Here is a 22,643-nt window from a genome sequence, read left to right as displayed (position 1 = left end):
TGATTATCGAAAATTATGCCTAAATACTTAACTTCAGAGCACTCCTTAATAATCGGACATTTACACTGTATAAGACAACAATCAGAATTAGGTAATTAAATGCGGGAGCAGATCGTTATCTCCGGATGACGTCATTGACCGCGACGTTTGAATAAACATCTGTAACCGCTACGATTTTGTCTCCATCTCCGAGGAAAGAATGTCCTTATTACCGCAAATGTATGAACAAATAAAAGCTTTCATAGGGAAAGCGAAATTGTGGTAGTTGCAAGTTTCAGTGGATAACTGTTACCACTTTATTAATCTAAAATTATTACCTAATTTGAATCAAGACCAGTGTAACAAATATAATGAAGAACTGAAGGACTTGAGAAAAGAATTTGAGAGGACATATGATAAGTATACGTACCTTAACAATCAACAAAGTTTAATTTTAATTTATTATTATTATTATTTAATTGAATTTTATTTTATTAAATATAATATGAACTTAAAAAAAGAGAGATACCAAAAACCATTTACTAGAAATGAAGAGTGCTATTCACAGACATTTCGCTAGCCCGCGCTACGAGCGTGCTAAACTAGTCCCTACTAACGACTGTTTACTTGTACAGGATTCATATCATATCATATCGCTAGCACTGGTTTATGAATACGAAAAACGTTAGTTCGCTGATCATCCACCGGAAAGCCGCGCTAAGAATGTCTATGAATACGGCCCGAAGTATTTTGTTGTTTAGTCAACTGTCCGAAGACAGTCTGAACCTCACATGTGATATCAACAAGGCACCACTTATGAGGCAACTAAGCAAGGAAATAATGGGATAGGGTAGCCAGTATCTTGTGCTTAAATAATTACGTAACATTTATAGTTCTTCATGCTTCAGATGTCTTCCTTTTACTCATAATATACAATTAGAAAATACATTTTTTATTATTATTATTATTATTATTATTATTATTATTATTATTATTATTATTATTACTACTACTACTACTACAAACGACTTAAGAAATTTTATTCGTTCCGAAAACAACCGTTTATTTTGACAGTACAACTCAAAAGTGCCGCTTTGTGGAATTTCTCCCGCGACAGTTACAACTTAGCTCACTCACGCTTGTAACATAATCAACGATCGGCTGTCTTCGGGTACTCCGCTTATCTCTTCAGCTGACTACGCTATCTACGCTTGCTCTGTGTAACAACTTTTATGTGTTGGCCTTGAGACGCCTGGTAAATATTATACATTTCTAAATAGGCAGACTGACTAACAGAAGGAGAACTAAAGAAAAAAAAGTAGATATGTAGGTGGGAATATATAGCTACTCAGTTTCTGGAATCTGTAGAGTATAGGAACCGAAACAAGTCATTTGCGCAAGTGGTGAATGGAGGGGCCCAGTCCAATGACCGCTCTGGGGGAAAGCATTGATTGAAGACGAGCGTCTAAAATGCCACCCCTACCTATCATCTTCTGTCATGCCCATCTTACCCCTTAGCTGCCGTGAGCCGATGCAGCCCGCAATACACTTCCGCACTGATAGGCTCCGCCCATTCGCTTGTCATAGGCTCCACCCAAATGCGTCAATTTACTCCACAGATTCCTCCCGGAGATTCATTGAGTCCTCATATAAGCTCGCTATCGGTCCCTATCCTCAGCAAGATTAATGCAGTCTCTACCATCATATCCCACCTTTCTGAAATCCATTTTTATCCTCCCATATAAGTTAAAGTAATAAGTAGACTTCGTGGAATTGCCACGAGAATCGTAAGGTTTACTGCGCACGCGGTATAGACTGTATGAGAAAGAGGCGTGCGAGGGATGGAGTATGCCTCTGTTGTAAACACTGAGCAGTATATTGCGGTTACAATAAAACCTGTATCCTGCATTCAAGAAATATAATGAATGATCATTCAAGTAGGAAATGTCTAAACATGTAAATACACAATTACTTTATTGTGAGATATATTAACTCTTAAAATTTAATGTAAGATACTCACATCATCCTTGAATATGTGCATTGCAGTAAAGAGTTACATACATTTTGAGCGACTGTAAACAACCACCTCCGATGGTCACTTAAACAGTTTTTATATTGGGAAATGTACGTTCAACATCACATGATGTAATACGTACATATTTGAAGAACGGCAAGTCACTACTTTTTAGTACACCAACTTCAGACGTCTTGTCGTGACCTGATGGTACATCATTTATAATACGAAGTTGTGAATAGGCAGAATTTTTAGCAATAATGTTTCTCAACTTACATTTCACGTTTTCTGAAATTAATGAATTGTTATTTTGGATAACGGTTTGTGATACTTTATCCACTATATTAAGGGCTTCTGAGAGTTGTAGTTTAGATGATTCTAACAGAGTGATGCTTTTGGACATGATTTTAAAATTAGAATCAATGAACAGAATATCTTCCAATAGCTGTTCAGAAGGCAATGATTTTACAGCTGCAACAGCGGAACTGTCTGTGCTATCCAATTCATCAATTACCTCTATTATTTTGCCGTAATGTTCTGCATAATAATTAACAGCATCCAACCACGTTTTCCAACGGGTCAAGACTGGCTGCGGAGGTAAGGGTATTCCAGGGGCAATTATTTGGCATAGCAACACTCTCATTGTACGTAATATGTTTTACTGAATTTTTGTCTGCACTGAACAAATGCTAAGCTTTGACTATTCCAACCACAGTAATGCAAAAACAAGTGCTTACATAGGTATACATTAGCTGTAGCTGCTCTATCTATTTGGACCGGTCACATCTCTTAACATGAACTGCTTATACTACGAAACCGAGAGGCCGCTCACCTCCTCTATACTACGGTACATCGACAACCTGATTGCATGCTGCGTGTGGCAATTCAACGAAGTCTAGTAATAAGTAATTAAAATAAATACATATTCGTCTAGTCTTCACATCAGGCCTGCACAAACAGCGCTCAACGAGCGCGCGCGCTTCTTCGGAGCGGGAGAGCGGTGTTTACCGCTCGCCGAAACGGAGAGGAAGATACGTCAGAATGACATAGACTTGCTATAGGTAGAGGAGAGGGAAACGACCACTCAGTTATCTAGTGGAGTGCAGTGTATAGGCCTATTCTCAGTAACCGTTTCACGTTGCTTACCTACTGCTACAGTACAGTATGGAGGAATCTAAAAGACGGAACGTAACATTTAACATTTAACGATTTACAGCTCGAACTTATTGATCTTCAATGTGACCTAAGGGCTAAAGATCGTTTGAATAATATTACTAGCCTGGTTGAGTTTTACAAGACTAAACATTAGGAATAATATCCACGACTACACAGGCTGGCTGTGAAAATGATTGCTATGTTTGGCTCAACATTTATATTTGTGAGCAACTGTTTTCTATAATCAACTTTAATAAAGGCAGACATCGAACATCTGTAACTGATGTTTCATTATGATCAGTAGGCTACTGTTTCTTTCAGCTACGAACAGCATAAAACCTCGTTTTGATATACTGATAAATAAAAATATAACAAAATGATATTGTACATTTAAGTAACTATAGAATTTCTATTACTTCTGTAAAATAAATATTTCTTCATTAATTAATAATAGTCCAAGATAATTTTGCAAAGACTGAACGGGAATTCATTTCATAAACACTCGTAATAGTACTTCCTTTTGTGTATATTTTGTACGAGATCACCCCTTCTTCCAGTCCACCCTTATACAGAGCGCAGCTAATATCTACATTCCGCTCATGAGCTGTGAGCCGGCTCGGAGAGCGCAAACCTTGTGCACGCCTGCTTTACATTATGACATGCTGTTTTGTTAATTTAAATATTTTTCATAAATGTGGCGATTTTAATTCCAATGGAATCAGCAGTAATGTTCTTGACAAATAAAATGAAGTATTCTTTGTTGAGGCCAAAATTATTAAATAAATTTACAGTATTGTGATAGGTAGCCCCTCTCGCAACAAAAAGTAAACCTTGTGCAATTAATTTAAAATTATGAAACTTGTCTCTATACTTCTACTGAAAGAAAAGAATGCAAAGCTCATAAAAATTTTCCTTTCCTTGGTCCACATCTTGTGCTTGGTCCTGTTCGTTTTTCAGCTGTTTTCTACACTTGGAACTGGAAAGCCAGGGAATCTCTCATATAGCCTAAAAGATGAATATTCTAAAGCAGAGGTCATCAGCACAGTGCACCCTCGGGCTTGCACCTTTACCCGAGGATAAGACATTGCACTAACGTGCATCCGTGGCTGCTGGTGGGTATGCTTTCTGCTTCTCCCTTTTGCACGACGGTGCATATTACGATACACTCGTTACTCTTTACTCATTTCAGCGAGTGCTGACGACCACTGCTCTAAAGTTACGAGGAATTTTTCTTATGAGTTATTTATATTGGCTCTTTATTTTTCAGGTCCTCGAAATAAGCCCTGACGTGGATAGAGAGCCTACCCCCAATAGGACATCCATTCACATGGAAGGAATATATGATGCTTTAACAAAGCATTTTAAAAATGAAGATTTTACTAATTATTCTGCACTTGGTAGCATGTATGTGCTTTCTGATTGGTCGGAAATCGTATGTGGAGCAGAACTACAGTCTGAAGGAGGACAGGAATTGTTAGGACTGTCTCCAAGCGAGACGTTCGATGTCATCATCACAGACATGAGTTTAAATGAATGTTTTTATGGATTCATAAGTAAATTTGGTTCGCCTCCTGTAATAGGAATTTCATCACACGGTGTATTACCATGGACAAGTACCTTCATGGGGACTCCAGAAAATCCTTCATACATGCCCCATTACCTTCTTTCATACTCAGATCGCATGAGTTTCATCCAAAGACTTTACAACTTCATTGTGGTTAACTATATGAATTATTATGTTTACGAGTATCACATAGTTCTCAAGCAAGAAGTTATAGCCAGGAGGTATTTTAAAGAAGAGTTGCAATCGTACTGGAACCTGGAGAGGAACTTCAGCTTGTTTCTTGCTAACACTCTCTTCGGACTCGACTATTCTCGTCCTCTGTCGCCGAATGTTATTCCAGTTGGTGGAATGCACCTCAAAAGAATATCCGACCCTCTTCCCAGGGTCAGTATTATTATTACTATTATTATTATTATTATTATTATTATTATTATTATTATTATTATTATTATTACTATTATTATGCGTTATAATCTCAGAAAAATTATAGTTAGTTTTTATCAACAGTAATCTCACTAGAGGTTTTGATTTATCTAGAGAAAATCAAAACTCGAATGGGATTTAATTGACTATTACACGATTAGAAGAAAGTATATAAAGATTAGAAGTAACAAAGAACTCAAATACAATAAAATATTAATTGGCTTACGAAAATACAACTGTCTTCAAGTATATTATTGTACCATCTCAACATTACGCTAGATGGCAGTAGTGTTTTATGATTATGTTTTCTTGTTACCGGTATCAGTTGTGCCAACTATGGAATCATCATTGAACTCTGTGGACTGTTACTAGTCAAGAAGGCTTTGTTGATTCAGTTTCATTTTTATTAAAACATTTGCATTTCACTTCAATCATCCGGATCCCAGTAATCAACGTCATTTGACAGATGATTTTCAATAAATCTTAGTATTAAACAATATCTGATACGTGACTATCCATAATATCATATAGCAGAAGCTATAACAAACATAGCCTAAATAATATAAACAAGTGTTAGAAAAGTTTTAATTAGGGATGATGAAATAAACAAACCTTTTTTTATTAACGATGATGAAATAAAAAATAAACATGAATAATTTTAAAAGAAACAATTATTGAAAGTACAATTTTCAAATTTGAATGTTTTAGTGACAGGTGGTTCAGTTGATGTTATATTGGACGTGTGCGTAAAAGAAGTGAACTCGTTGATGTACATTGTGTAGCCCTCAACTTATTCAGGATTTCCGAATGGTGCTCTTCATATATGACCAGTGATTTTTATTAATTCTTGTTCTTGAATGCCAATGGGAGTCATATTTGAAAGTGCTGTGCATCGACTGGAGTGGTTTGTAATTTTCTGTTTTTTGACGTCCAGACCAGTGCAGTTTGAAATGTTGGCAAACAAAGAAACAAATGCTAGGGTAGTGATAAAAATAAACAAATGCTAGGGACGCGATAAAATTAAACAAATGCTAGGGACGCGATAAAATTGTGCGATAAGCAGCCATGATAGGTTGAAAGACGTCCTTTCGTACCGTTTTATTGGTCGAAAGTAGTGTGACGTAGTAAAAGTGTAATAGTCAAAGCAAATACTTCATTAATTGTAAAAACTTGTGGAAGCCATATTAGCTCGACTTACAATTGTTTCAGAATTAATTTATTTTTAATAATAAATATTTCCTTTTGGCTGACGTACATTTTGAAATTCTGCGAGTGCTTTTCCAGAGCATTTGTTACTATTCTAGGTTTTTGTTTCCAACATTGTCGAAAATCAGTTTCTCGTTTTTAATATTTATGCACAGTTTTTACCATAATGTTCATTAATACCTTTATTATTATTACTACTAATATTATTATTATTATTATTATTATTATCATTATCATAATTGAAGGGTTGAGAGCTACAGTGGGCCAAGCGCCATTTATTAAAAACGGAGAAAGTAAGGGTTAAAGTTAGTGAATGCTATAGTTTAATGAAGATTGACATATCCTTTAGTTTTAATGTGTATACTTCATAATACAATTATTACTTGCTATATGTTTCCATTGAATTATGGTAATAACTTCATTTTAACTCTTGTTTTCTACGGTTTTAGTAAATGGCGCTTGGCCCATTATGGTTATGAATCCTTCAATTATTCTTAATGTGCGGCCTTATTGTGAAATCATATTTGAAGAGTCCACTGCAAGAATGATGGATGTCACTTTCTTGTCGAAAATGAACCAAACTGTCAATGCATAGCTTAAGACATATAGAATGTACATACAGAGTTATATGGCATTAACACTGATAGTCATTGTCCAGTAATGATCGGAAAATCTCAATTAAGCTTTGAGCGCTAAGCATTTCAAACTTTCAATTGCTTCTCCTGCAAAATGTATTCCAAATGACATCCATCATTCTTGCAGTGGACTCTTCATTTGGAAATAATTAGCATTTACTGCTGGGCCTATAGGAGAGGTAAGGATCTCCTAACATATGGAAAGAGTTCAGCAATAATGCATTCTGAGGAATCGAGACCGTAGTGTACTTAAAGTTGTTCTAGGTGAGTAGTGTGTGTGTGTGTGTGTGTGTGTATGTGTGATATTTGATGTTCTAGAAAGTATGATGAGGCTAAAAAAATTGGCATTTTATTTTCAGTATATTTGTTGATTTGGTTTGGTACGTGCAGAACGTAGTTATCCATTCATAGTGTTCTGCCCAAGACCAGGCCTTTCACTGTAAACTCAGCATTCTCAAGTCTCCAGTACCATATCCGTACTTAACCCTATTCGAAAAATAAAAATCGTGTAAAATCGAAAACTATACGATAATTTTACTCAATTAGTCGCTACCATCCAACTTCCAATATACCGGTATTTCCAAGAGGAGAAATCGGAACATGCAATAGTAATATGCGTTACAAGAGCGGTATGTTGAAGTTATCATGTTCGAGGAAAAATTTGAAAAAGCGAAACGTAGTTTAGCTTTTCTAATTTCCGAGAATTGAAAGAAAACATACCGCTCGTGTATCGTATATTATTTTGTGCGAAGATCGTTTATTACATACCTGAAAGAGGAATTTCTAATTAGTAGCAATGAAATCTCCATCTTGGCTTCTGTTCAATGACGGCAAATTTGCAAAACAAAAATATCTATCTTCAACATTGTTGCTTTAAAATGTTTTCTGTGTTTACTATACTACAGCAGGCCGTGATATACGTCTGTCTTTTTTTTCCCCCCAGTCTATAAATGCGAACTTAAAACAAACGGTAAGGTTATGTAATGATTTAGAGTTTACTTAATTTTTGCGAATATTTAAAAACAATAATTAACAGTGCAATTTAGGTGAAATTGCAGTGGTAAGTTTCCAATTTATAATTGTTACTATATTGAACGTCTCTAAAAATAATATGTTAAAAGCCTAAAGGCCCATTCACAATGAAAATTAAACACAACCGTAACATAAACACAGAAGTTTGCGCCCAAGCTACCAAATGGGATCATTCACAATGATTCACATAAGTATTGACATAAACATTACCATAAGACGTAACATGAAAGTTTGCAAACTCCAAACTTTCATGCTTATGCTTACGTGATTTACAAACAGAACACTATCGTGGAGCGCTGAAGTATACGACAGAATGAGGAAATGGCGTCGTTGTTATGTTTCCATGGTTACCAAGTATGTTTGGTGTTATGTTTATGTTTCCATCGTGAATGATCTTGATTTTACCGTAACGTTTATATTCTTATGTTAACGCTTACGTTATGTTTAATTTTCATTGTGAATGAGCCTTAGAGCAGTAAAATCAATATGTCACTTAAGCGGTAAGAAGAGGGAAATTTTATTTGTGTTAGGTTGGGAATACTGAATGTGGAATTTTAGACTTTCAGCGGATTGGTTTTGTGCGGAAACCAAGCAAATACGCACGATCTCGCACAAATCTATTTCCAGTTCTTTTGTCGTTTTGGATTCGTCTTCCTTACCGAGAGAGTTGGCTCATACGTATCGCATGGGACTCGCATTCGGAATGTCTGTGGTTCGATTCCCGAACCGACCAACCTGACTGTGGTTTTCCGTGGTTTTCCACAGTTACTTAGGCAAATGCCGAGTTGGAATTTTCATTGCCACGGTCCATTTTTCCTTCCCCCCCGCCGTGTAAAAAAGAATTTAGATTTCATATCATATCATTCATCTTTCTCATCTCGTTCAATAGACATATTCATATCAATACGCATGTCTTCGTCCGCTTACAGGAGGGGGCGTCCTCTCCGCAAAACCGTTCTTGAGTCCCCAACCTTCCGCAATATCTCTTCCAGGATTCATTCCTTAAGACCGCTTCCAAGGGCGCTTCGACACCTTGGAAGAGCCAATGGAATGGATCCTGTGCTGCTTGGTCATCTTGGCGGTGTGAACTTAGAGCGGGGAAGGGTAGGAGGCCCCGAGCGGGTGAGGGGTCACATGCAGCCGGTGGGCTGGTACACCCTCCTCATTCATCCCATACAATTAGGGGTGTACAATAGGCCTCAGTATGGCCGACGAGCAAAGGGTTGTCCTAAGCCGCCCGTAGCCACCGTGACCTAACCTAACCTAACCTAACCCAACCTAACCTTGGTCTTCCTCGCTGAAATAATTTTCGAACACTGAACACTTTGAACAGTAGTTGGTAAGATCAAGATGTTAACATATTAACAGCCAGAAATTAAAAGCTACGGATTTATAAAGAACTTGATTTCTGATCATCACTTGACAAAACGGAATTTGAATCATTCATTTTCGGAAAGGTTAGCTACGTACGGTATGATAGACAAATAATGAATTTCATTTTGTGAACATGCAATTAAATTTATTATTTTATGCTCGACCATGTCGAAATGTAGTAATTATACACCTGGTAGTAGCCCCTTAACCTTTTCCAGCCCAATGATTCCATCATCATACACTTTACCTGATCTGAGAATGCATGTAAAATGCCAAATGACCCCATATGTTATCATAGCCATATTCTTAGTTATTTTTAAGATAGCTGGCACCCCTGAAATCCCGAAACAAAACACTATCGGGCAGCGTTTCTCCTTCATGTCAAAATATTTTCTTTAATTTTCAATTTAATTTGGGCTGGAAAGGGTTAATGCACCTCATTAAAGCACACCTATTCATTATAGTTCAGTTGTTCAGCCAATGAGGAATCACCGTTGTAGCATTATAAAACCGCAAGTATCGATTATTCTCGGATATGCAATAGAAAGACAATTAGCAAAACGTCACGGAGGCTGGAAATCCAATACTGTCGCAGAAGGTTATGTTCTGTTACCATAATAATTAGCGTTAATTGTAAATAATATTCAAATAAATTCACTTTGTTATCTCGTTTTTCAATTCTAAATCAATTTCCAGGTTATATCAAGATTAATCTTCATGTTATTCTCTAGATTATATCAAGGTCAATGACATTCGTTCCTCGGAAAAAATCAATACTTTCGCGTCTGCGCACATCTCACAATTTACGAGATTGCACGAGGTCAGTTCGCTCCCCAGTCACATAAGAATAACATGAATACTTATGAATAATTTCAAGTCAGAAATATGGTCGAGCATATAAAAAGTCGTATGAAACTTGCCTATAATGGTAATTAAGACGCTCGTATGAAAATTATGAAACTCGCTTGCGCTCGTTTCATAAACAAACATACTCGCGTCTTAATTACTACCATTACAGCTCGTTGCATAATGTACTATTAAATAACAGCTTTTTTTAAATATTTTCCGAAAGAAACTCAAAACAATTACAACAGCCCCAAATGGATACTGGACCCGTTTTTACATAGTTGAGTTCAAAGAGTTTTCATTCCACGCTTGACTTGAAGTTGGGCGTTCTGCCTTGGCCAACTTCAAGACCAGCATGGATTGAGGCCTCTGCCATTGGCTGAATAGCAATTATATTTCTCTCCTCCTCTGCCGGCAATGTTTACTTGTCCAGTCAGACATTATGGAACGAAATATAGTTGGTAGTCTCTCCGAAAGTCTTCAGATTAATTTGTTTAACGGGCATATGTTATAAAATATTGCAGATTGTCTTCGCTCTTCCACTAGTGGTATGGCATTTGGTCAGTTTTTCTTTTACAATATGTAAATCACCATTTTGTATTAGCCTATATTTTAAAACTAGCCGTACCCGTGCGCTCCGCTGCACCCGTTAGAAATAAATATAAAGTAATTACATAATTAAAATAGGACATTTGATCCAGGGAACATTCGTGTTTGATATAAGGATAAATCGTTTATTATGTTACTTAATTTAAATTGTATTTGCATAATTAAAATGCGATCATTTAGATCCAGAGACCACTCATTTGGTCATAAAAATTATTTTAGGAAATACAGGAAACGAATGTACAGAATAGCCTATCAAGTTTTCTGTGCATAAGAAGCTATTTTAATCTTACCTGTCCTCAATTCACTCAGAAGTTACTATAATAACATTATAGCATTATGTCCATCTAGAGAAACTACACTTTCCAATGGTGAATTAATAATTAATTATACAAATCGGTTAATTTAGCTTCCGATATTACTTCATACAAACACAGAAACATTATCTATAGGCTATCTTTCATAGGTTTCGATTGTTGCTGTCCAAGGCCCCTTATAGACGAAGTCATTTGCTTTTTAATTCATTACACGGCCTTAGATGGCAGTTATTTTAATTTTAAAACTCATTTATCTCATTAAATATCAGTCCTATCAAAATTTTTCATGGAATAAGACTTATCGGAAATTATTTTTGAAAAAAATTTTGTTATGTAATATTTTTCACAAAAATCAATAATAAGCGAGATATTTCGATTTATTTAATTCAGGCCCCCTTATAACCCCCCTTTTAAATAATGTATTTTGAATGCCATATAGCCTAAAATCTAAGTTACAACGAACTTAATTTATATTCCAATTTTCATCGAAATCCGACAGACAGACAGACAGACAGACATACAAACAAAAATTTCAAAAAAGCGATTTTCGGTTTCAGGGTGATTAATTATATATGTTAGGACCAATTATTTTTGGAAAGTCGAAAATTACCAGAAAAATTTCGGCTACAGATTTATTATTAGTATAGATTATGACATAATATAGTCTTTAGTATAAATTATTCTGTTTTATATTTATTTTATTCCCGGACAAATTTAATTGTAAAACCCCTCCAGAGGCAAACAGGGAACTTGTAGTTTATTTCTGTGACTTTGAGTTTTGCAGCCCATAACGTTCATAGCACTTTCCCATTATACCTCGTATGATAAGAAAGTAAAATTTAGCTACGTTGCTGTTACAGGATCTGAAACGTATCTTGGACGAAGCAAAAGACGGCTTCATATTCCTCAGCCTGGGGACGAACCTGCAATTCGGACGAATCCACAAAGAGAAAGTGAGGGCATTTCTAGAGGTTTTCGCGTCCTTACCTCAGCGAATCCTTGTGAAATCTGGAAGTAATGACCTCGCAGGAGTTCCAGTACCGCCCAATGTTTTTGTGCGTGACTGGTTTCCGCAAGATGGCGTATTAGGTAGGAATATTACTACACGTATTCTTTTGCGATTGCTTTTAAGTCCAAATGTCACCTAATAATCAATTCAGGCCTTTCGTGAGGAAAATTAAATTTAGATTAAAATTTAAATTATACAGTTTTATTATGCTAAGCTCTAAGCTCCTTTGAACGTACCAGTAAGTGTCTTCTTGTACAGGGACATCATTTTATTTTAACTTGCATTTTTATTGTACCTGCATTTCTGAATGTACTTCACTCTCATCCCTTCACTAATGTCCTTGCTCCCGTCAGACACACAAACTTACGGCCGCTGTTGCATTCGAAGTCTTCAAGCAGTGAAGTAAACACTGCAGTGTATAGTATGTTTCATAAATATGATTGCGTTTTCTATAGAAGAAAGAACCTATATTAATAATATCGTACTAAAAAATTATATTCAAGAAACGATAAATTCAATTTCAGAGAATATGCTTCAAAATGTTTTTAATAATATGCGTACTGAATTGAAGCCTGCATTGTAATGAACGGCAACCATTTTCAGCAACTTGTTTAAAAATTCAGATTAGCTTTTTTGAATTGAGGTGGCTAGAAGCAAAGGAATGCTAGTGACATTTGTAATAACATGAGTTAAGTGCATCCAGTGTAAGCAAAAGTATCTAAAATTTTAGTGGCAAAGGGATATTTTAATCGCATCACACATTAAAATTTAAATAAAAAATTTCACCGATTTTACGAAAGCTTAAATATTTAAACCCCATTTTCTCAAAAGTAACTTAAGTGCACTTACAGCCCTTTACTTATGACCCCCCTCAATTCAAATGCACTCTCTATATTGTATGATAACATCAATAATTAATATGCTAAATAAAGTAGACATTACATAACGAACATAGCCGCCTGAAAAGTTGAGTTTTTGAAAAAAAATGTTACTACTCTACTGTATTTTGATAAATTCCGTAAAAGTGATGATCAAACTGAAAATCGTAATATCGTATTTCCCTACAACATAAATGGATACACTACTTTTCTCTTCTCCTATACCTAGTAAAATTATTTGTTTACATATTGCACTAGTAACATCAAACTCCTGTAATGGAAGGGGGAAACAGTGTTTCCGAGTATAGCCAGGTTAATGTTAAAAATGTTGGTAAAAATAAAGTGATGTCCCTGTATATGCTTTGGGATTCTTAAGGTTCATTCACAATGAAAATTAAACACAACATAAGCGTTAACTTAAGAATGTAAACGTTACGGTAAAATCAAGAAGTCATACCATCATTTACGTTGGGAACATAAACATAACACCAAACATACTTGGTAATCATGGAAACATAACAACGACGCCATTTCCTCATATTCTATCGTATACTTCAGCGCTCAACGATTGTGTTCTGTTTGCAAATCACGTAAGCATAAGCATGAAAGTTCGGAGTTTGCAAACTTTCATGTTAACGTCTAACGGCAATGTTAATGTCAGTGTTTATGTGAATCATTGTGAATGATCCCATGTGATAGCCTGGGCGCAAACTTCTGTGTTTATATTCAAAGCTCGGAACTTGGGGACTTGTGCCTTTGCACAAGGCTAAGCGACTGGACTTCCATGTCAACAACTCCCGCTTCCAACACGGAGGTACTGTCAGGTCTGCTATAAAATTAGTTTCTGGCTGTAACAACGTATTGATAGGTATTATAGTAGGTTGAAACACGTAATTTTACAGCATACGTATAATGAAAATAAACACGAGAAATATATCAAATTTACTGTTCTGCTCTGTACATTTTATTACAGTGTATGACTACGTACATTCGAAGATTTTCGAGCCCATAACTTCTTCGCCTGTTAGTTAAACATAATTTTAAACGAGAGAAACTTATTTCCACTTCACATGAAGTGACGGGAACAAACTTAAAGTACTGAATGTTTTCACTGTTACTGTTTTCTATTCGATTTTCAGCAGTTGCTAGCTGATATAGTATCTGAGAAAGATAAGTATATCCAAATTTTTCTCGAAAATAGTTTTCAATTTGTGTCACTACTAGGACAGATACCTCTACGACTTGTTCTATGGCTGTGGACAAATTTTCCACCGATTTAAGAGACTGCAATGTCTTTCACCGTTTCCAGCCTCTAGTTTACGTGTGGCACAACTTAAAAAATATAAACTCTCCATTCGAAGAAAATAATGTATGTCCTCCGAAGTCCTCCACGAAATTCTGTACCTAAAGTTTAAAAAATGTATTTTCAAACTTCTATAATACCCATTCGAATAACACGTATTTTCTAATTCCTTAAACAAAAGTTTTCCTGTAATTCTCTGAATGTCATTGGCTTCGTCATGACACAATTCCCTCGTCCGTCTTCTTGTCGTTCGATGTGATCACTTTCTTAGTACACACGACTGTCCCTGAGCACTTGCAGCGTGAGCTTTGTGTACGTTGTACCTGTAACCTTACTCATGCACACGACACACAAGTCCCCAAGTTCCGAGCTTTATTTATATTACGGTTATGTTTAATTTTCATTGTGAATGGGCCTTTAACTTTTTTTTACCGAGTTCCAGGTTTTCAGCAAGTATGAACATTACTGTTCAAGCCGTCACCATATTTACGACAAAATGGGATCAGGTTTATAATTTCTTGATGCGAGAATTAGTTACTGATACCGTCTCAGAGGTACTGTACGGACATGTTTTTTGCTAAGGAGAAAAATAGGTAGAAAATTTTGCATAGAGTGCTACCACAGTCTACTATATACAGTCACGAAGCTTGAGTTTTGAGGGTGCTAGAAACAATAGACTGTGACGGTACTATTTTGCATTGCCTGTAATGAGGCGATATTAGCGATCCTAGTGGTGAGCAACTATCTAATGTTTGCATATTTACTACGTATTGAGCTTCGCGACTGTATATACTAGACCAGCCGCGGCGAAAATGCGACTCACGAGCACATTGTGGCTCGCAGTGCATTTCCCTTGCTTCCTACTTACAACCCCCACCCTCTCACTCACTGCAGTCAAACTCCGTTCCACTTGTATTTGTCTCTGACCTGCGAGTGGCGTATCGTCGCAATGTCTCTTTCGAAACCATGTACCTCTATAAAAACGAAAGTTTCAAGTAGGATGGGAGGATGCATTTTTTGCTGACAATATGATGAGAATATTAAATGTATGATTTATTCACAAGTATTACGAGGAAAACGGTTGTATAACATAAAACGGCATTATAGGTTACTACATGTTACTGATGAAACATTAAAAGGTTAAGTGTTGTTATTATTATTATTATTATTATTATTTTTATTGTTATTATTATTATTATTATTATTATTATTATTATCATCATCATCATCATCATCATCGCTGTACGTCGATCCTTTTTCAGCAGATGTACGAATAATGCGGTTAGATCTTCAATTTAAATTCACATATTTACAATGTGATGTTAAATGAAAGCTAGATGTAAGGACTTGACAAGTGTTGAACTTTTCAAATCTTTGGCAAAAAATAAATATTTGAAGCTTCGTTCTTTCGCTTGCTCTGTTGAAGCCATGTTCGCTACAACTTACGTTTGTGAAAAATTATTTTCAACAATGAAAATAGTAAAAATCAAATTTAGATCACGACTGACAAACAAATACCTTCGTGATCAACTACGACTGGCAGTAAGTGACATAATTCCTGATTTTGAAACTCTGCCGCAGAGACATTCTGAAGACAGTTAATTTTAGGTTGTGATAATGTGTCCTATGTTTTTTTGTTCATTGCTTTCTTCGTTACACATACTAAACATTAGTTTGTAATCTTGTACTGTATATCATTTTATTTAAGTGCTTGACGTAAGGAAAATGAAAAACCGTTAATGTCAGACAGTTGCTTCAATTCCCCTTCGGGTGTCCGCCTCCCTCATGCAACGCATGCAAACCTACAACATATTTTTGCCTGTATATCTGTTAGTTTCTCCGATATGATTCTTGCATCCATAAAGGTGAACTTGATTTTGAACATATGCTTTGATAAATGGTAAGTTCAACATAACTTTTTTATTACCTCTTACCAGTGCATTATATGTATCGGACTATGTCCCTAAAGACCGTCATTCACCACACATTCGTTTTTCTCCTTTGCGAGAGAGCTGTCGGATCTCCCCACTAAACCAGCGCGCTACGACCGTTTATAATTCCGGTTAAGTTCTATAGGCTGGGTATAAAGTCCCATTAGTCCCTATAAATACCTCAAATATACACACTATTCATGTAATAACAGTCATATTGCAGACATACATCCACTTTACAGTAATTGTGTGTCCTAAATGTCCAAAGAGTCACTATGTCCTCCATCATTCACCTCACAAAATAATGCATCGCCAGGTTCGGTGTGACATTCACCTCAGCATTACTGGTGTAATCTGTTGGAAAGCGCGTCTCACAATGGTCTTCAGTTCATGAATGGTGTCGTACTGTTCCATGCATTGTCACAGGTTTCCAGAACGATGGATTGGTCGTCGGTCACCCATCTAACTAGTTCCTCTCGATTGGCCACCTCCTAGCCCTGACCTCATAACCTGTGACAATGCGCTGTGGTGTTTCATCGAGAGCATTGTTGCATAAGAACGGTACGACGCCATTAATGAATTGAGAGGCGCCGTGCGACATGCTTTCCAATAGATTACACCAGCGATGCTGAGGCGAATGTCACACCGAACTTGGTGACGCATTATTTTGTGAGGGGAATCATGGAGGACATACTGACCCTTTGAACACTTATGACACACAGTTAGTGTAAAGTATGTATGTGTGTATGTATGTATGTATGTATGTATGTATGTATGTGTGTGTGTATGTATGTATGTATGTATGTATGTATGTGTGTATGTATGTATGTATTCACACTGCAAATGGGTATATACCCGGTGGCAGTGGTAACTAATTACACTCCTATAATGACAATTAATAATAAACACAACTAATAAAAAAAATTAATAATAATAATAATAATAATAATAATAATAATAATAATAATAATAATAATAACGAGCATCCCAAATTAAATGAAGCATGGTCACTTAAAATAACATTTAAAGTAAATCTAATTTGTATCTTAACCCTAAGTTCGAACTAAGACCCACGAGTGTGACAGGTTCATACCTACACAAGTACCTTTCGGCACTACACTTATTTCGCTGTCAACTCACTCACTGCACTGAGTCTATCTGATTTCACTAACACTTCTAACCATTTCACTGTTCAAATACTTTGCACAGCCACTTCACTGACACCAACACACTTCACTTACACAGTAGACTTCACTGACACTACATACTTCACTGACACAACATACTTCCTCACTGATAGAACACTTCAAATACCGAGATATCAATTACCCCCTTTAAATAGTTACTACCGTCTATTAGTAAAGTCTTTAAGCCTATTTTTAAATACATTTTGGTTATTGGTAAAGCCTTTAGTAAGTCTGCCGGTAAAGCATTCAAGTCCCTGGTAGTACGATTGAGAAAAGAAAACTTTCCAGTGGATGTATGTTTGCGTTATGACTGGAATTATATAAATTGTATGCATATTTTAGGTATTTATATGGGTAACGGGACTTTGTGCCCAACCTGTATATGCCACGCACTATATTATCTTAAAACATGAAGACCAAGGGAAAAAGTGCGGAAAAGAATTAGCAAAATGTCTCCAAATTCAACCACCGATGGCCTGCTTTTTTTTTTTTTAATTTAAATTGATCTGCTTAGTTTGTCTTACTAATAAATATGTTTTTGTATAAAATTTACTCCTTTCAGATATCGAAGTTACAATGCTGATGTAAGATATACGGAACATAATAAATATAATGTAATAATATCAATATTATTTGGTGTGACTTTAGAATTTTTAAAATTGTTCAAAATAACGCATGATCTTTTACCTGAGATGATAAAAAGAAAGGAGGGAATACTTCAACCCAAATATGCTTGAAACCGGTGCGATGGATATGACGTCAAACTACACCTTTTACGCCCCATAATCCACCGCGAAATACGCCAATTGCCAAATATCAAATTGATACTATAGGTTTTGGTCATACGTAAACGGATTAGAAAGGATCTGGAGGTAACAGGACTACTAGCAGATTATTATATCAATGTATATTTATTAAAAGTGTTATGGTTGTGACATGGACTGAACACTTCATTTCCACATTCTTTCTCTTATCATGAAGGATGTTGGCACTCCTTCATATGTTAAAGCATAGGGGGACATATCAACGGTCATATTCTACAGGTGAGTCGAACAGAATATTAGCTTACTTATAAAAAAATAACACCTGCTGAACTTGACTACACTTTTGAAATATTCACAACACGAAACAATTTGTAATCGTAATAATATGAACAAAACAGCTGATAAACACACCGGAAAAAGATATGAACTATGGGTAATTTGACGGCCATACTAGTACACCTTTTTGGTTCTACCGTTTCAAGCTTATGGCCCGGGGTTGTGTTTTACCCTGTTGCAGCTCATCCAAACATCAGGATTTTCATAACTCACTGTGGAAGACTGAGCATGATGGAAGCGATATACCGGGAGGTGCCGATTATAGGAATGCCTTTCATCTTGGATCAACATGCAAACATGAGAATAATGTTAGAGAGGGGCATCGCAGTGAAACTCGACTATAACTCACTCACGAAGGAGGACGTTCTGTCAGCGGTGAAAGAAATTACCAGAAATCACAGGTAAACTATTTTGTATTAATATCAACATTTATTAGCGGATGTACTGTCATCCTCTGAGGAGTTTAGTGCTGACTAGTCGAGCGCGGTACTGAAGTGGGAGGGAACAGTGACAGCGGCAGTCTGGAAGGAAGTACAACCCTACTGAAAACATTCGCCGAATTTACGAAAGTTTCTAACGTATTTTTGGAGAGATAGAGATACGACCATTCGTGCTTACGTGTTCAGAGAAGGAAAGTATTGTAGAAAAGTTAGTTAGTTAGTTAGTTAGTTAGTTAGTTAGTTAGTTAGTTAGTTAGTTAGTTAGTTAGTTAGTTAGTTAGTTAGTTAGTTAGTTAGTTAGTTAGTGTTTGTTTCTTTGTTTGTGTTCGTTTGTTCGTTTGTTCGTTCGTTCGTTTGTTCGTTTATTTATTTATTTATTTAGTCTATTATTTATTTATTCTGGTGAAGTTTAGGCCATCACACCACCAGTAATACAATTACAATAAAATAAATAAAAAGAAAAATCATAATACAACTATAATAATATAAATGAAAAGAAGAATCATACTATAAAATTTAGTGATTAGTAGAATTGAATTAAATTTGTAAAGTAATCAATTTAAATATACTGTACTGCTGAACTCACTTGAGAAGTAAAACTACTTGATTTGTATTTTAAGATATCACCAACAAATGATTTTCGCATGACATTATAGGAATCTGTTTTTCACGATACCAATCACACATATTCTAAAATTCCAATAGAATAAAACCAAAAACTTTTCCACAGCATGTTTCCTTAAAAATGACTTGTAACGGTGAAATATTTAATATGAATAATTCATATAATATTAACATAGCTGACATCAGGGAGATGTATGAGCAAAAATTGCAACAATATATTTAATATATTAACAACAAAACCATATAGGCCTAGGTAAACAATATGTATATGAAATATTCACACACTACTACAAACTGAAGGCTGCATATTTTTGGACGATTAATACTTCCCACTCCGCTCGGCTCGGCTTGGCTGTAGCAACAAAAGAATTTACCTGCAACCCCCCCGCACCGATGGCAAGAATACCTCAGGTCCCAGCGCTAAACTCGTCGGAGGAAGACAGTACTTTGCGCTTCCAAAGTAGTGGGTTCATTCACTCAAATTAGATCGGAGATCGACTCCAGGTTTTTCCTTGCGTATAGATCATCTAAGACGCGCAGCTTTAATATTTTTGGAAATAAGCATACTGAAAGCGAATCTCATTTACGAGCGGACAACTCCGTAGCTTGTGTGATGTCATAGGGGGATGCATCTGCATGCTGCTCTTGTGGTCTGCAGTCCCCATATATTGTTGCATCTTTTTTCTTCTGCTGGATGTTCTTCTGATGCTGAACGTTGTCATCCGTGTTCTTCTATTCTGTACAGATGTACTGTTCTTCAGGTCTTTGCTCTACAGAGTCCTCCATTGCTTTTATATCACTTAGGGCAGACGTCTCAATAGGGTCTTCTCGGAGCACTTCCTCCTCTCTCTATTTCTTTATGTAAGAGTGGAACAAGATGCAGGAGCAGTTCGTGTATCTCCGGATGACGTCATTGATCGCGTCGTTTGAATAAACATCTGCAACCGCTACGATTTTGTCTCCATCTCGGAGGAAAGAATATCCTTATTACCGCAAATGTATGAAGAAATAAAAGCTTTTATAGGGAAAGTGGGAATCGCAAGTTTCAATGGGTAACTGTTACCACTTCATTAATCTAAAATTGTTACCTAATTTGAATCAAGACCAGTGTAACAAATATAATGATGTACTGAAGGTCTTGAGAAAAGAATTTGAGACCAGACTTAAGATTTGAATAATTCTAATTTAAAATAATTGTGAATTTCTAAGATGTTTTGGTTATTGTTAATTATTGAAAACATTACGAAACATATTTTTTAACTATTATTGTAATTAATATATTAATATCGACGTATCGTAAGAATACGTACCTTAACAACAAACGAGTTTAATTGTAATTTTATTATTATTATTATTATTATTATTATTATTATTATTATTATTATTATTATTATTATTTAATTCAATTTTATTTTATTGAATATAGTATAAACTTAAAACAAAGAGAGATACCAAAAACCATTTAAGTTACTAGAAATTAAGTATTGTTATCGTCTAGTCAACTGTCCGAAGACAGGTCTGAACCTCACAAATGATACCAACAAGGCACCACTTATGAGACAACTAGACCAGGAGATAATGGGGTAGGGTGACCAGTTCCTTGTGCTTAAATAATTACGTCACATTTAAATGTACACATTTTAACAATTTTACCGTTTTCGTTTTCGTTCCGATTCTCGTTTCCGGTTTATTGTGAACCAGCCTTAATTCGTAGGAGATTATAAACGAACAATGCAAAAATAATGTATTTAAATTACAAATACACGACATCGTTTGAAAAATCGAGAGATTAGGCCTAAATTTCAAACAGGTTGGTCGTTTAAGACTTTCATAAATTTTACAACCAATTATGGGCAATTATTAGATATCAGTTCTAATTCCGAACGGCCTAATTCAGGAAGTGATTACAAAGGTTGTAGTTACGAAACTTGGAGGCATTGGTAAGCAAAATAATTAAGAATAATTTATTTATACAGGGACATCACTTTATTTTTACCAACATTTTTAACATTAACCTGGCTATAATCGGAAACACTGTTGCCCCCTTCCATTACAGGAGTTTGGTGTTACTAGTGCAATATGTAAACAAATCATTTTACTAGCTATAGGAGGAGAGAAAAATAGTGTAGCCATTTATGTTACAGGGAAATACGATATTAGGATTTTCAGTTTGATCATTACTTTTACGGTATTTCATCAAAATACAGTAAAGTAGTAACATTTTTTTTTCACAAACTCAACTCTTCAGGCGGTTTTATTGATTATATAATGGCTACTTTATTCAGCATATTACCGCACTTTCGGTAACTCTAATCTTCACTTCTAAGTTATTCAGTCATGCTACAAACCGTACCTGTGCGAAATAAGCAGGGCCGGGTATTTACAGAGATCGCGAAAATCACGACATAATAGATATACAATAGATTTTACTAATCTTTACGAATTAAGTGATTCTGATTAATAATATGCGATAAAACAATCGCGAAATGGAGTTCTAATAGCGAAATATGGACACATTCGCGAATTTTATTATAGTGTCGTTTTATAGCGAATTTCATATTCTGAGTTCTTCTTTCGGACTTTTTTTATTTGAATTTGTTGCACATTCAAGTAGGCTACATTACATGGTATTCCAGGTGTTCTCATTACATTAGTGAACTCAAAAGACGAAGAATTCAACATTTCACTAATAATTTGAAGTATTAATTTGAGGGCTACAAGTTTTTTTTTTTTTTTTTTTTTTTTTTTTTTTTTTTTTTTTTTTTTTTATAATGAATATGTGTTAAATACAGTCTCAATCCAACAAATATTGTCTAATGGCCATACCGCACCTTTACCAGAATCCAATGAACCTTTAATGTTATTTATTTGGAAAGTAATATTCATACTGAGTTAATACTCCAATTTCAAAAACTTGTATTTTCTAAAATTTCCATTAATATCCAACAAAAGCACAAATCAATCTCCAACAATCTCCGCCGACACCAATATTAAAAAACGCAAATGATAAAATTAATCCC

General features: G+C 35.5%; 1 protein-coding gene across 1 annotated transcript in view; it reads left to right on the top strand.

The window, feature by feature from the left end:
• The window catches only part of LOC138707512 (UDP-glucosyltransferase 2-like), a 40,306-nt gene that overhangs the window by 15,901 nt on the left and 1,762 nt on the right, over positions 1-22,643 (top strand). The window contains exons 3-5 of the mRNA XM_069837041.1: positions 4,416-5,096; positions 12,012-12,240; positions 18,741-18,960. Of these exons, the coding sequence (XP_069693142.1) occupies positions 4,416-5,096; positions 12,012-12,240; positions 18,741-18,960 (1,130 nt within the window). The remainder of the gene's footprint in view (positions 1-4,415; positions 5,097-12,011; positions 12,241-18,740; positions 18,961-22,643) is intronic.

This window comes from Periplaneta americana, chromosome 1 (genome assembly GCF_040183065.1).
Source record: "Periplaneta americana isolate PAMFEO1 chromosome 1, P.americana_PAMFEO1_priV1, whole genome shotgun sequence".
NCBI classification, from domain to species: Eukaryota; Metazoa; Arthropoda; class Insecta; order Blattodea; family Blattidae; genus Periplaneta; species Periplaneta americana.
This window is presented reverse-complemented; position numbering and strand designations above follow the sequence as displayed.